The sequence below is a fragment of the Anolis carolinensis genome, chromosome 3, assembly GCF_035594765.1.
Source record: "Anolis carolinensis isolate JA03-04 chromosome 3, rAnoCar3.1.pri, whole genome shotgun sequence".
In the NCBI taxonomy this organism is placed as follows: domain Eukaryota; kingdom Metazoa; phylum Chordata; class Lepidosauria; order Squamata; family Dactyloidae; genus Anolis; species Anolis carolinensis.
In genome coordinates, this window is record NC_085843.1 from 263,323,459 (window position 1) to 263,338,929 (window position 15,471).

A 15,471-nucleotide genomic window follows, 5' to 3' on the forward strand; every position below is an offset into this window, starting at 1 on the left:
TGAAACCCGGTCGCCACCACCTCTTGCCGGCTCACCACTTGCTTTACTTTTCACAAAGTTAACCATAGCGGAGCACTTGGTGAACCGACCTAGGTAAAGGTAAAGGTTTTCCCCTGACATTAAGTCCAGTCGTGACCAACTCTGGGGGTTGGTGCTCATCTCCATTTCTAAGCCGAAGCGCCGGCGTTGTCCGTAGACACCTCCAAGGTCATGTGGCCGGCATGACTACATGGAGCGCCCTTACCTTCCCGCCTGAGCGCTACCTATTGATCTACTCACATTGGCATGTTTTCGAACTGCTAGGTTGGCAGGAGCTGGGGCTAACAGCGGGCGCTCATTCCGCTCCCGGGATTTGAACCTGGGACCTTTTGGTCCGCAAGTTCAGCAGCTCAGCGCTTTAACACACTGTGCTACCAGGGGCCCCGAACCGACCTAGACACACCATATTATTCGAGAACACAGAAATGTCGGACCACGCTAACAACTACCATGCCAGGCTGCACAGAGAAGCCCTTGAAACCCACCCACAAGCATGTGGACAAATTCAACAGAAAGGAGGAAACTATGGGAATGAACATTTGGCCACCAGTATTTTGAAAAACTCAGAAAACAGAGGAATTCCAGATATGAATCAATCAGGGCCAGCTAACATCTCCCAACAAAGGATTCCCCTCTGGTTTTTTTTTTGTTTGTTTGTTTTCGTGTCAGGAACGACTAGAGAAATTGCAAATCGCTTCTGGCGTGAGAGAATTGGCCGTCTGCAAGGACGTTACCCAGGGACGGCCAGATGTTTGATGTTTTACCATCCTTGCGGGAGGCTTCTTTCATGTCCCCGCATGGAGAGCTGGAGCTGACAGAGGGAGCTCACCCGCTCTCCCCAAATTCTAATCGCCGACTTGTGGATCAGCAGTCCTGCTGGCACAAAGGGGCTTCCAAGCAGTGAGCAGCCAGACCTTGAAGCTGCAAGGCTATTCAGTGCTGATCAAGGTGGTCAATTGCAACATTCACACTTGCCTCAAACAGATAAGAGTTCTTTCATCCTGGACTTTCCACAGATATAAAAACCCACTTGACTAGTTTCCAACCTCACAACCTCTGAGGATGCCTGCCATAGATGTGGGCTTGTGTGTGTGTGTGTGTGTCAGGAGCGACTTGAGAAACTGCAAGTCCCTTCTGGTGTGAGAGAATGGGCCGTCTGCAGGGACGTTCCCCAGGGGACGCCCCGGTCGGTGTTTGATGTATTACCATCCTGTGGGAGGCTTCTCTCCTGTCCCCGCGAGAGGAGCTACAGCTGGGACCGGAGCCAGAAAAAAATTCGGGGGGAGAGGGGGGTGAAACTTTTTTTTTTTTAGCAAATCATGACGAGCAGTTCCATAACGCAAAATAATTTAGAAATCAGGCTCCATGGATAAACTCCAGTGGACACTCAAGACAGATAAAGACAGATAAACTCCAGTGGACACTCATGGGGATTTTATTTATTTATTTATTTATTTACAGTATTTATATTCCGCCCTTCTCACCCCGAAGGGGATTCAGGGCGGATCACATTGCACACATATAAGGCAAACATTCAATGCCATAACATAGAACAGAGACAGACGCAGGCACGGGCTGGCCTCGAACTCGCGACCTCTTGGTGAGAGTGATTTGTTGCAGCTGGCTGCTAACCAGCCTGCGCCACAGCCCGGTCTGGTTAACCAGTTAAAATGCATAAGTAAACAGAGCCGTAGCCAGAAAAAAATTTCGGGAGGGGTTTTGAAAATTTCGAGGGGGGGGGGGTTGAACCCCTGACCCCCCCGCCCCCGGGTTCAGACCTGTCAATATCTGCTTGAGATAGTGCCTGGAGGGACTCTTAATTTTTTATGTCTCATAGACGTAGCATGGGGATTTGTTTAACCAGTTAAAATTCATGAGTAAAACAGTTTTTTTTTTAACTTGAAAAAATTCGGAGGGGGGGGTTGAACCCCTAACCCCCCTCCCATGGCTACAGCGCTGGCTAGAGCTGGCAGACGGGAGCTCACCCCGCTCCCCGAATTCCCATAGATGTAGGCGAAACGTCAGGAGAGAATGCTTCTGGAACATGGCCACACAGCCCGGAAAACTCACAGCAACGCAGCTTCACAAAGTGTCCGCGGAGCTTCGCAGCCAGCCCGCCCCTTCCCAGCTGGCTTGACACGTGGGAGTGGAAGTGTCAAACTCTTGCCAACTCCGCGCTCTCTCGAGACTCTTCCCGGGGGGCTTCCCAACTAACTCCCTGCTTGCGTGTGCGTGGAAGGGGGCGCACGGCGTTCCCGCGCTCCTTGAACCCCCCCCCCTCCCCGCAATGCCTCGTGTGCGCGCCTGGGTGTCCGTCCTTCCTTCGCTCGCTCCCTCCCTGGGCTCCGGCGTGCCACCCTGGCTGGGTCCAGAGGAGCCGGAGCCAAGCCTGGGCGGGCGTGCTGGCCAGGAGTTGGCTGGAGGAGGAGGAGGAGGAGGGCTGCGGCTGGCTCTCCTTCTCCTTGTCTCGGGGTGCGGGGCCATGTGGCGCGCCCCGCTGGCGCTGTGGGGCTGGGCCTGGCTGTGCGGGGGCGGCGCGGGGTCGGGGGGCTGCGAGGCGCTGGGCTGCGCGGGCCCGGGCGAGGGCTGCTGCCGCGGGGGCAACCTGACCCACCCGGAGGCGCGCTGCTGCCGCCTGCCCTTCCACACCTTCCTGGACAACGTGGGCTGGCTGGTCCGCAAGCTCTCCGGGCTGCTCATCCTCCTGGTCCTCTTCGCCATCGGCTACTTCCTCCAGCGCCTCATCTGCCCCAGCCCCAGGCGCCGGCGCCGGGAGAGGAGGCGAGCAGCCAGGCGCAGGAGCAGCGAGGAGGAGGAGGAAGAAGAAGGGGAGGAAGACGAGGAAGAAGAGGAGGAGGAGGAGGAGCGGGGCTGCGGGGCTGGGGGCGCCTCCTCCTCCTCCTTCCCCGGGACGGCCGCCTCCTCGCAGGACTCGCTGCTGGACAGCCACGGCCGGAGCCACAGCCAGGGCCGCCCGCTGCCCCTGCTGCCCCTGCCCGCGCCCGCCTGCTTCTTCCACCTGCCCGCCTACGAGGAGGTCAAGCACCTGCCTTCCTACGAGGAGTCCATGCGCCACGCCGCCGTCCTGCCCGTCACCAGCCTGGCCACCCGGAGGAGAAGCCTGGACCAGGCCGAGCCCAGGGCGGGAGGGGGCGCGGGGGGAGCGGGCAGCTGAAGACCCCTCCAGACACCCCTCTCCGTGCCTCCCTGCCCGCCTCCCGACGCCTCCTTCCCTGGACCCCGGAGAGAGGCCTCTGGACCCCCGCCTCGCTTTCCGGAGGGGTCTCTTCTTTGGATGAACTCAAATTGCCGGAAAAGATAGAGACCACCAAACAAAAGGACACCACAGCCAGGTCAAGTGGGTTTCCCTTCTTTCCGACTTTGAAAGATGCCGCAAAACTCCCCCAGACTGGCTTTCTCAAGATAATGGAAGGAAGAGGGTTGGGGCTGGGAAAAGTCGGGGATCAAGGCCTTGCCTTTTTTGTTCAAGAGGCGTCTCCCCGGGTTGGTTGTCATCCCAAAAGCCTTGGGAGTATTTGAGAAATACACGGGGAACCTTTCTTGGCAAGGAGAGAAAAGCAGCCCTTCTGATTTCAGATGGCTGGAATTTGTATGTGGACATTGCGCTTTCTGATGGTGTGGACCCAACGCTGGGGGTGTGCTGCTATCCCATCTCCATGAAAGGACACCAAGCACTGGAAAATGTCCAGAGAAGGGTGACTAAAATGATCAAGGGTCTGGAGAACAAGCCCTACAAGGAGCAGCTTAAAGAGCTGGGCATGTTTAACCTAAAGAAGAGAAGGCCGAGAGGAGACATGATGAGGGCCATGTATAAATATGTGAGAAGAAGTCATAGAGAGGGAGCAGGGTTGTTTTTTGCTGCTCTGGAGACTAGGACGCGGAACAATGGCTTAAAACTACAGGAAAGGAGATTCCACCTGAACATTAGGAAGGACTTTTTCACTGTGAGAGCTGTTCAGCAGTGGAACTCTCTGCCCCAGAGTGTGTGGAGGCTCCTTCTTTGGAGGCTTTTAAGCAGAGGTTGGATGGCCACCTGTCGGGGATGCTTTGAATGCGATTTTCCTGCTTCTTGTCAGGGGGTTGGACCAGATAGCCCAAGAGGTCTCTTGCAACTCTATGAAGAGGGTTGGGGCTGGGAAATGTCAGGGAGAAAGGAGGACATTTAGATATCAAGGCCTTAATTTTAGTCATGCTTTTGCCTTTTTTGTCCAAGAAGAGTCTGTGGGGGTTGGTTGTCATCCCAAAAGCCTTGGGAGTATTTGGACAGGGGATCGTTGAGAAATACAGGGGGAACCTTTCTTTGCAAAGAAAGAACAGCAGCCCTTCCGATTTCATATTGCTGGTATTAAAATGTGGACGGTGCCCTTTCTGATGGTGTGGATTGAACATTGGGGCAGTTGGAGGTGTGCTGCTATCCCATCTCCATGAAAGGCCACCAAGCAAGGACTGGAGAAAAAGAATGTGTGTAGCTGGGTGAACTGGGGAGACGAGGACTCTAAATGGAACAGGGCTGATCATTAACACTGCTGTAGAGTCTGGTTACCCAAATTAATCCAGTCTGGCCTTTGGACGTTGCACTTTCTGATATTATTTTTGAAATAAAATGATACTGAGTAGAACACATTTGATTTATTTTACACTGAAAAGCAACTCTGCCCAACCTCTCCCCTGATCCCACTTTAAGGTATGTGTTCCTAAATTCCCCAGCACCATCTGTACCCCTCTCTAATTTGTTGGCTTATTGGGAGAAGGGCTGAGTTTTGAGGTTCTCGGAAGTTTACTTGCTTTTATGATCTGTCAGTTGATCTGTTTTTGCAAGGAGCTAATGTGCCAAAGTGGCTAGTGTTCAGTCCCCCCCACCCCACCCTGAGGCCTTTATGGAGCCAATACTATCTCAGATGTAATCTCCAAAGTGCAGTATGGCCATAATGCTACTTTAGAAGCATTGCTATAATGATGTCTGCAAAGTACTTTGAAAGTTGAAACACAACTGTGAAACTATAAAAGCACTAATGATCTTGGGTGAAAAAGTCATTCTTCGTCCTAGAGCCGATTGGCACCACAATTAGGGTTTTGGTGGTCACAGGAAATTTCTCCGCATGCTGGCTTGCAGCCGAGGGCCTGAAAGTGCTATGATGTCACAGAGAGGAACTTTCCATTTTGGATAATTTGGGGGCACTGGATGAAATATTCAGCCTTGGTCACAGAATCAAGTGGCAGCAAGCTGCTGCAGATTTTTGCAGCCCAATTGCAATTCTAAGTATGGTATTGGTTGAGTTTCCTTCTAGTTGACTTTGCTGAAGCTGCCCTCCTTAGTCTAAGGCTGCAGATTCATGTGCTTATAAGCCCAGTGGACCTCATTGTGCTTTACATTAACAGTCAAGGTGACTGACTAGGTGCAAAATCACCATACGACAAAATAAGGCTATCACTGGAACCCCTAACTGGCAACATTCGCAGCGGATGTACCAGCAGCCATGTTTGCTTTGTTTTAACCCACAGTTCACCCAAACCAGGAGTAGAAGCAATGTATTTTGGGAAAACAAGTATCACAGATAACAGGCATTGCCACTATAGGGACTGCTCATCCAAGCCCTGGAGTGTACCCTCAATTTGTGAAACTAGAATTAGAAATGTGTATACAAATGAGGCTACCCACTCATGTTTGCATTTCTCTAAAACAGTTATTTATCTAGTACTTAATTACTACCTTAAAGGCATGTAGGTTTAACAGAAGTCCAACAACTGTGATGCAGCCAAAGAACAAAGGAATGTGATAATCCTTTTTGTGACGTCCAAGGCTTTCATGGCCAGAATCACCGAGTTTCTGTGAGTTTTTCACAGGTATATATACACTCCACTTGCCTCATTGCCAACATAACCTCTGAAGATGCCAGTCACAGATGCAGGCAAAAGGTCAGGAGAGAATGCTGCTGGAACATGGCCATACAGCTCAAAAAACTCACAGCAAATCTTTTTATGATCACTGCAACCCTTTTTGTGACCTCTTTGTTCCTTTTAACAAAATGCACATTAAATTAAAAAGGGGAAAGAGTTTGTAGAATAGAGAGCACTTGAAAAGAAAATACGTTAAAAAAGAGAGAAGCAGCATGATGTTGTGGTTTGAACATTAGGCTATGATTCTGTATACCAGGTTCTGTACACTCAGCCATGGAAACCCACTGGGTGGCCTCAAGTAAGTCACACTCTAAGCTCCAGAGGAAGGCAATGAGAAACCCAAACAAATCCTGCCAAGAAAATCCAGTGATAGGGTCACCTTAGGGTTGCTTAAGTCGGAAACAACTTGAAGGCACACAAAATCAACAACAAAATAAAAAGAACCTGCCAAATTTACAGTAACAAAGATCCAGAGAAAACATGGTAGTTCAAGGTATTACACTGGGAAGACAGACTTTGTCATCTATTTTGTTGAGAACAGATCCAGCATGGTGAAAATGGGCTAGTTGTCTGGCTTGTGGGCTAGTTTTCTGGCTTGTTCAAATGTGATACTCAAGTACAAAAAATGTGGATCATGCAAAGTCCCAATGAACCTTGAAATGTTTTGATACTTTAACACAGTTCTGATGTAACTACTTCTACATCCCTTATTAAACCATTCATTCACTCATTTAATATTGCTTCCTTCCTCACAAGAGCTAATGGCATGCTTTTGTAGGTTCAATCACTTCAAAACATTGCACTGGATATGGAGTGTGCACCACATTTCTATCATTACACTCTTTTATCAAAAACCTAGAAAAGTTAATTCCTTGGATTTCAGCTCCCAGAAATCCCTTAACCCCATTGAATATTATGGGCTGACTGTACACACAGCCATGCTGATTTTCCATGTTCTTGGTGGCCCTTAATATTATCATATTTGGGGCTAGAAAAATAAATTCTAATAATAAGAATAATTCTAAAATACAACTGAAGTATTTTCTTTCACAACACTTTAGAATGAAAGCCAATGCAGTGTATATATGGTAACATAGATGTGTAGAGAGGACAACATTTCACTGGGGTTGGAGACATAAGACTCCCACAAAAGTGGGGAAAATGTAAATAAAAGATCACTATTGTTTTTTCCTATCTCAGAGAGTATCTCTAAGACTCTGTACAACCTCCACCTCAACTCTGGTCGGATTTTGCCATATACAGTTGCCCTGGAAGACCTGGAGAGACCATATTAATCAAATCTGCAATAGTCAATTCTAGATATGTGGAGGGCCAACTGTATATTGTTAGCAATGTATGAAATGATTGCTTATTATTTTTGCTCCTCTGCAAATCTGAGGGCAATTCCTTAACCTTTATTTTCTTAGTAACAGATATACCTATGAATATATCCTTATGGTCCGAGGTATCTCCTCCTTTCTGAAACTGAAATGTGGGGAAACAATTCTCCAGAGCAGAAACAGAACCCAATAAAACATTCCACTCGCTGTTTGGTGGCTACAATTCCCACCACTTTCCCAAGAGGTTATACAAATCTAGTAACTTGAATAAGCCTCTGTTGTGGTATTTGGTTTCTAAAATAAACGTGCTATTTAAAATATTATTCATATCCTGTCTTTCTTATTTTATGATGCATTTCAAACCCATCAATATCTCAGTAACAAAATCACAAAAGTTGCAGATTAAAGGCCTGGAATATTTCAGATAAAATAGATATAAAACAAGTAATTACTAAAATACACACTTTAATTTTGCCCTCCAAAAACCACAAGACTTAAGGTGAAAGAAGATACATTAGAGCCAAGGTAAGGCAAGCCTTTCTAGATGTAGATAGGATTAGATAGGATACAGCTCTGTCTCAGCAACCAAGAAATTGCTGCTAAAAGCTTCTGCAGTAGATCTTAATGAGAAAGCAAATCTAAAGAGAAATACTGTGTCTTCTAGTTGTTTTGGATCTACGTCATTGAAAGGTTTTAGCATTTGGGGTTGTGCCTCCAATGAAACCAGAAGCCAGGAAAAAGAAGGAGTTTTTTTTTTTTTGTTATGCCTCCAAAGAAACCAAAAGCCAGGTAGAAAGAAGTTTGTTGTATGCCTTCAAGTAATTTCTGAGACATGGTGACCTAAAGCAAACTTATTACACAGTTTTCTTGGCAAGAGATAATTTGCCATTGTCCTGTAAGGCTGAGAAGCTGTGACCTGCCAAAGGTCAGGCATGAGTTTTCATGGCCAAGAAGAGATTCAAATCCTGTTTTCTAGTCCATGAGAGAACTTTGGTCAAAACTAAAGCTGCTGTAATCTGGAACAGGCTAATATGAACTCAGAATCACATTAAAATACAAACAGTAATCAAACAATGTATATAAGAAGGCAGAGACAGGTTGCCTGAAGCAATAGATCGTTATGATAAGCATGTGGACTGACCTGAATTACCTTTATTTATAGCCTTTCCTTTTTCCTATTTATAGCCTTAATTAAATACAGCAATTTAGCATTATAAGTGGAAGCAGTTTGTCTTGTCACTTATAGCATGAAGTATGGATGGCAGAATTATATTCCAAAAACGTTTGTAGCAGTTCCTGTTTTTAAGTCTGTTTTTAGGTCTGGGGTGTAACCCTTCAGAAGTTGCCGGATTGCAGGCCCCATCAACCCTTGACTGAAAAGGTAATGGTGAGGATGATGGAATTTATAGTTTAACTACATCTGTGGGATCACTATTGCTCGCTCCCCTAAGTACAAGTCAGAGATTTCCAAATCTCTAAAAATTGTGTTGCCAAAGGCTTTCATAGCCAGAATCACTGGGTTGTTGTGTATTTTCCGGGCTGTATGACCATGCTCGAGAAGCATTCTCTCCTGACATTTCACCCCCATCTGTGGTAGGCATCCTCAGAAGTTGTGAGATATATTGGAAAGCTAATAAACAAGGGAGGTTTATATATCTGTGGAAGGTCAAGGGTGGAAGAAAGAACTTTTGTCTGTTGGATGCCAGTGTTAATGTTGTAATTAATCACCTTGATTAGCATTAATGGCCTTGCCAATATACCTCACAACCTCTGAGGATGCCTGCTATAGAGGTGGGCAAAACGTCAAGAGAGAATGCTTCTGGAACATGGCCTTACAAGCCCGGAAAATGCACAACAACCCATTATAAAAACTGGTTAGTTCACTTTTGGGTAACATACTCAATCATGTTTTCAGCCTGTATTTATGATTTGCATGTTTTTCTGTATGAAGGATGGCAAAATTAGCCATTTAGATTTTGTTGGACTACAACACACATTGTTCCCCAACCATTTGTCATGCTTGCAGTAGAATTGCTTTAGACAGTGTCCTTATCATTAGGGCAAATGTGTAGACGTGAACTTGGCAGCAAGGTAATGAATAGCTGGGTTTCTTAATGGTCCCTCGTGTGCAAACCATATTTAAACAAGACACAGAATTCAGACAGAAGGTTATTGACAGACATTTGTCTAGGATGAAGGATTATCCAAGACTACATCTAACTAATTCCCAGATGTTTTTATTGTGGCTAGCATAACATCAGATGTTCATTACAAGCGTTTCAAATCAAGATGGACACACTATATAAAAGGAAAATGAAAAAAATAAAACCCCTCCTGGCAATTTCCAACTCACTTTAAAAAATGAGGTGTTTAGTTCAGGCATTCTTTTTGAGATTCTCTATTTTTGGCCATATAAGGTGGTACTAACGTTTGAAGAAGTGAGGACAGTTGTGGCTTGTGTTTGTGTTTTAAAAGATCTATTGTATCTGTATAAAGATAAAGACAATACTAATATTTTAGAATGACATAAACAGTTGACAATGCTATCAGCACAGTTCAGTCAAATGTATACATCTGAACTAAGGAATGTATGTGTGCTTGTTGTTTCAGCATAATTCATAATTCAGTATATTTCAGTTTAAACTAGGCAGCCATAAGTACCAGACATAAGTATTCAGTGCCAATATTATGACCAGCATGCACACATACAATTTTGTAAAATGAAGGAGGCAGGTTTTTTTGTGTCAGGAGCGACTTGAGAAACTGCAATATTTGATGTTTTACCATCCTGTGAGAGGATGCAGTTATGCAATACACACACACACATATATATACACACACATACGTATATGCATACATACATACATACATGCTGTCTTGTTTAAAGAAAGTAGACCTAGTACACAAAACATTGATCTGAAATAGACATTCTGTCAAGAAGTATAGTGGCCTCTAGGTATCTACCAGGATTTGCTTCCAAGACCCCCTGTGAATACCAAAATATGTGGGTGCCTAAAGTCCCACTCCATGCAGTCATGCAGTCATGCTGGCCACATGACCTTGGGGGTGTCTACGGACAACGCCGGCTCTTTGGCTTCGAAATGGAGATGAGCACCAATCCCCAGAGTCAGACATGACTGGACTTAACGTCAGGGGAAACCTTTCCCTTTACCTAAAGTCCCATTATATACAATGGGATAGTACAATGGCATTCCTAATATAAATGGCAAAATCAAGGTTTGTTCTGGGGATTTGGGAGAAAATATTCCACTCCATTTGGTTTGCAAATATAACCTTGGATTTGTGATTATAAGCAATAGATTAGAGAAGATACCTCATGGTATTGTGAGAGTGCCACTATTTTGTGCTAATTTACTTATTAGCTAAAAGCATTTTTGGAAGAACCCTGTATGATTTGAAATAAATTATATTGGCAGAAAAAACATACAGAATAGCTTGAAACTATTTTCAGTTAAAATAGCTTTGAGGCTCAAAGTTGTATTTTCCTCTGACAATAGAACTGTATGTCTTCTGAATACAGCTTTTAGTTTCAGAACAACCACCACCACCATTTTATTTCTTGCCTGCTTCTCTTCGTGGCTTGAGGCGAGTTACAGCCATGGTTGGTTATTCTGAGCCTACGCATAACAATCAGCTGTTCTTACCTGTCTAGCATTTTTGTAATCCAATAGCAGACATGTGGTCCTACTCTGCCCACTGATCCATTTGAAATGCCAAGAGCATTGTGATGCCTTAATTTTACATGGCATTCTTCTCTATTCCACGCTTCAATCTTCTTACTACCATCTTCTTACTATCTTCTTTCCCCACCCCCAAATCTCCATCATACAAATAATAGTATAATGCCAATATGGATGTTTTTACTCAGTTCCATTTTTCCACGTCCTTCTTCCCATCTCTTCTTCCCTTTACCTTAACTCATCCTTTTTCTATTATCTATTTCTCCTGAAATAAGTAAAATGAAGGACTTCTCAATCCCCAGTGCTGGATGTCATTCTAGCTCAGTAATAGCTGGAAAACTTGCAAACAAACTGTTGACAGTAAGAGAAAAATGACACATTTTAGCTTTATGCTGAAACTGGAGAATAAATGTACATTTTAAACAGTCCCTCTTAGGGACCAATTAATCAATGATCTATTCATAATTTCCAATACTTCTAAAGCAGATCTGTGGGTTATGTAATTTAGGGAGAATCACAACCATTGTTAAGCTTGTTCCCTTTTTTGTTCTTAGGATTATTATTATGGTTGAAACAAAATCAAATACAACTTTTTCTTCGTATTTTTATCTTTCTGAAATTCTTGGTTATGTAGAAATGATAGGTCTTATACATGCCCATCTTGGAGGAATGACTAATTGAAGCTTAGAACTGTGTTGGATAACCCAATAAAAATGTCAGTCCAGCATATAGCTGTTGAGATGAAAAATGAAAATGTAGCTCTTTGGAAATGGCATCAAGCAATAAAACTATCAATATCGTACTGCTTTTATTCAATGATATGTGTGACCACAGCTTTGAATACTGTGCACTGTTTTGATGACTGTTCTTCCAAAAGATAGTGTTCAGTGATCAACCAACAGAGAAATCAGCTTGCGCAACTGCTCTGCAGGCTTAGATCAACCAGGAGATCCACAAAATTGGATAGAAAAATTACACAATGAGAAAAATGTTATGACCAAAATACACCAACATTTGTGATGCTTTGAGACATCTGAAAATGGTCACACTCTATTCCACTTTTTCATACAACATATGACTTGCAGGCTGATTAATTTTATGCATGTTTACTCAGAAGTAATTTTTATTGAGTTTAATAGGACTAGAACAAGATAGAGCGATGGACACTACTATAGACTAAAAATGGATTAAATCTAAATAATAGCTTGGGAAACAAACTGGACCACAGTCCTTATGATCCCACCCTCCATGCAATGGTGCGTTCTGATTTTCATGTAGTTTCCATTTTTAGTAGTTTTCAGTTCTGCTAGCTTTGAATAATGGGTGGGTGGGTAGAATACCCTTTTTAAGAGGCCATATATTTCATTACCAGACAATAGGAATAATTTAAAAAAAACAGAGAACGGTATTGCCTTCATGTTCTGTATATCAACTTTCCAGAAGTATCTAGATGATGATTGTCAGAGACAGTCTTAAAATAAATGAGCCTTTGGCCTAGCCCAGAAAGGCTACTTCATATTTGTACCTTTTGAACATAGAATGGGAATCCAAGTGTGCTTTATCAGCTTTGTATGTTTTTCATATGAGAAAGAAAGCATAGCCCACTGTTCCTGCTTATCTTCAAGTTTGATAAAAATGGCACATTTATTAAATATAAATGAGAGGCGAAGCCCAAATTACTTCAGTACTGCAAATTATATTATGGGAATCATTTAACATTTCTGTGAGGGAGGCCAAAACAAATATGCCAGGATCCTATTACTTTTCAAATTTGCTTTCTGCTTTGAAAAAGCATTTTAAGTTGGCACAATTCCCATTTGAAACCAGGCCTGGAGTGTTTTAGTACTTTAAAAACCTTACTGGGGTGTGTAATGGCTTGGCATATTCCTGAGGCTCTTGTCAGTGGGACATACGTTTTTGGTTCAGATTTTGCTTCTTTAGGTCTTTTTTTAAATGCAAGCACTGCAGTTTTTATCACTTATATTTAACCTATGTATTCCTTGTCAATTACAAATAATTCCCATTTACATTGGCCAAGAAGAAACTAGATCGAAACTCTCAAAAGAATTCAAGAATTGTAACACAAAATTATGAATTTCAACTTTTTTTTAATTAAAGGAAGTGATAGCAGAATATTCGTTCTAAGGGGAAACCAAAGTGTATAAAACACAATGAGCACAGGTATTTTACATTTCCAGGACTTAAGAGCAAGTATCAGAAACAGATTATTTAGCTCTACGTGGAAAATAATATCATTTTAAAGTACTGTAATGAAGATTCAAATTCACTTTGAGGTCAATGACTGACTTAGTTTAATAAAATGTAAAATAAAAACTCAAGAATCATTTGATCAGCCTTACAACACAGTGCAGCTACAGTGACAATTCTCATTATGACACTATAGTTGTAATTTTACCAACAGGTTAAACTAAGCCAGTAAAACAGGGAACAGGGAGATGGCTTGTTTCATCTTAGTAATTTTTTTTTTGCACTGTGAATATCACTTTCTGAGATTAGCTCACACAATTGTGAAAATGACACAGAAGTTAGTCATTTGTGAAGCTAAGTATTTAGGCCCATCTGAAGTTAACTTTTGAAACTTCTGTTACGTTCTGGATTAAGCAGGAACCCTTGATAGCTTTCAATGTTGTTAACAGCAGGACTAACACCAACATAAGTTTTAACTTTAAGAATCAGTACACTTGATCTGTGCTTTAGAAGTAGGGAATAGGGAAGAAACCATCTGATTCCAACAGCTTGTTCTGGTTTAGCCTAACCATGGACAAGCAACTAGCCATGTGTCTACTGGCCCATGAACAGCTTTAACCCACTCATGTTCTTTGAAGTAGAAGGAAAAAGGAGAAGGAAAGGTCTCAATTACATTTTAAATAGTAGGAACATTTTAACTCATGCGCTTCTTACAATAACCTTTTTTCTTCATTCCATGTTGGAAGAGGAGATGCATATTTCTCCATCTTTCATGTTCTCTGTGGGATTTCAGAGGTAGGTTTTATCTAAGTTTGTACAAAAAAAACAGGATATTTGCAAGAATCCAAATTGTCCACTGACCAAGAGAAAGCAAACAAAGAAAAAGAAAAAGGAGAAAGCAAAGCATAAGCAAAGGGGTGGGGAAATCAATAGCAAGAGGAAAAACCTATACAGTGAGGCTGTTCTTTTAGAATGGCGTCCAGAGGTTCAGGAAGAAATGTTTCCTGTTCTTCCCTACATCTCCTTATCTTAATTTGAACCTGGGAATTATATGCAAAGCACATTTTTCTACTCTTGACCTATGGCTTATCCAAACATACATTCAATTGCAAAAGATGTGTGACTCTGGATACCCTAATTGTTGTAGCTGATGTACCACAAAATATAACCAAAATTGATCATTTAAAACTTCCAGTTTTCACACTGCACGATTCCATATCAGCCACACTAAAGATTATAAAGTAGGGAAAGCAGTGTCCTATGAACTGTAAGTCTACAAATTTGTAATATACATTCTAGTGAGACATCCTCAGTTGTAAACTGTTCAGCTTGGAAAATGTTGAACACTAATCAATGCCCAATGCAGGAACTCCTCAGTTAATGAAGCCTCTGAAAATGAAGCTTCGTTTTATGAAGGCTTTGAACACACAGTAGCACCATAATGAAGTCATAGCAGGCATGGGCAAACTTCAGAGACCAAAAAGGCCAAAGCTTTAGCAAGAGCTGTACAGTGTTGGCCTTGTATGATATCTAGGCCTAGTGATTGGATAAGCCAACCATCCAAAATTAAGGTGTGTCCAACAACCCACAACCTGGGCATATATTCTTGCCTGGGCAGGCGCAAGTGAAGCCTATTGCCTATGAGAAGAGCACATTCTTTCCATCTACTGGCTAGCTCTCCAGTTGGCTGGTTCCCCCAAAGTCAATGCAACCCACTGAGACAGGCACACAGAGAGGATACAATGGTGGTTCCTTGCCATATCATACCCATCTCATATTCCAGGAAACTGGTATTTAGGTAAATCTGGATCTAATGATTTATCTCCCTAAATGCCATTGGTAATATAACTCATTTTATATGACAGAAAAAAATTCACATAGTTATTCTCCAAGACAAGATTTGAAAAAAAAATCAGCAAATGATACATATGCCACAGACAGACTATGTTATTTTTTCCCACTGATTCTGGCAAAACATGGGATTTACTTTCATAATTTGGTAGGTCCTCACTGTGTAAAGACAATTTCTCTGAAATATTAGACACATAAACACATTAGTCTCAGTGTTCAAGTTAGAACTGTGGCTGGAATCCATTTGGTTTTTTAATGTTTGTTTTATGTTTTTTTATATTTCAATAACAGTGTTAAAATAGTATATTACAGACTAAAAAGCACTCTGATTCTTTTGTACATATCTCAAATATTTTCTGCACCCCAATGCTTCAAGATGCCGCAGTTACTAATGCTACAGACATCTTCAGAAG

At 42.8% G+C, this 15,471-nt stretch overlaps 1 protein-coding gene across 1 annotated transcript; it reads left to right on the forward strand.

Moving 5' to 3' along the window:
* Positions 1-2,210: 2,210 nt before the first annotated feature.
* c3h3orf80 (chromosome 3 C3orf80 homolog) lies at positions 2,211-4,679 on the forward strand. Its single transcript, XM_062977516.1, has one exon. It carries the CDS (start codon positions 2,327-2,329, stop codon positions 3,212-3,214), a length of 888 nt encoding a protein of 295 aa, XP_062833586.1. The 5' UTR covers positions 2,211-2,326; the 3' UTR covers positions 3,215-4,679.
* The last annotated feature ends 10,792 nt before the right edge of the window (positions 4,680-15,471 follow it).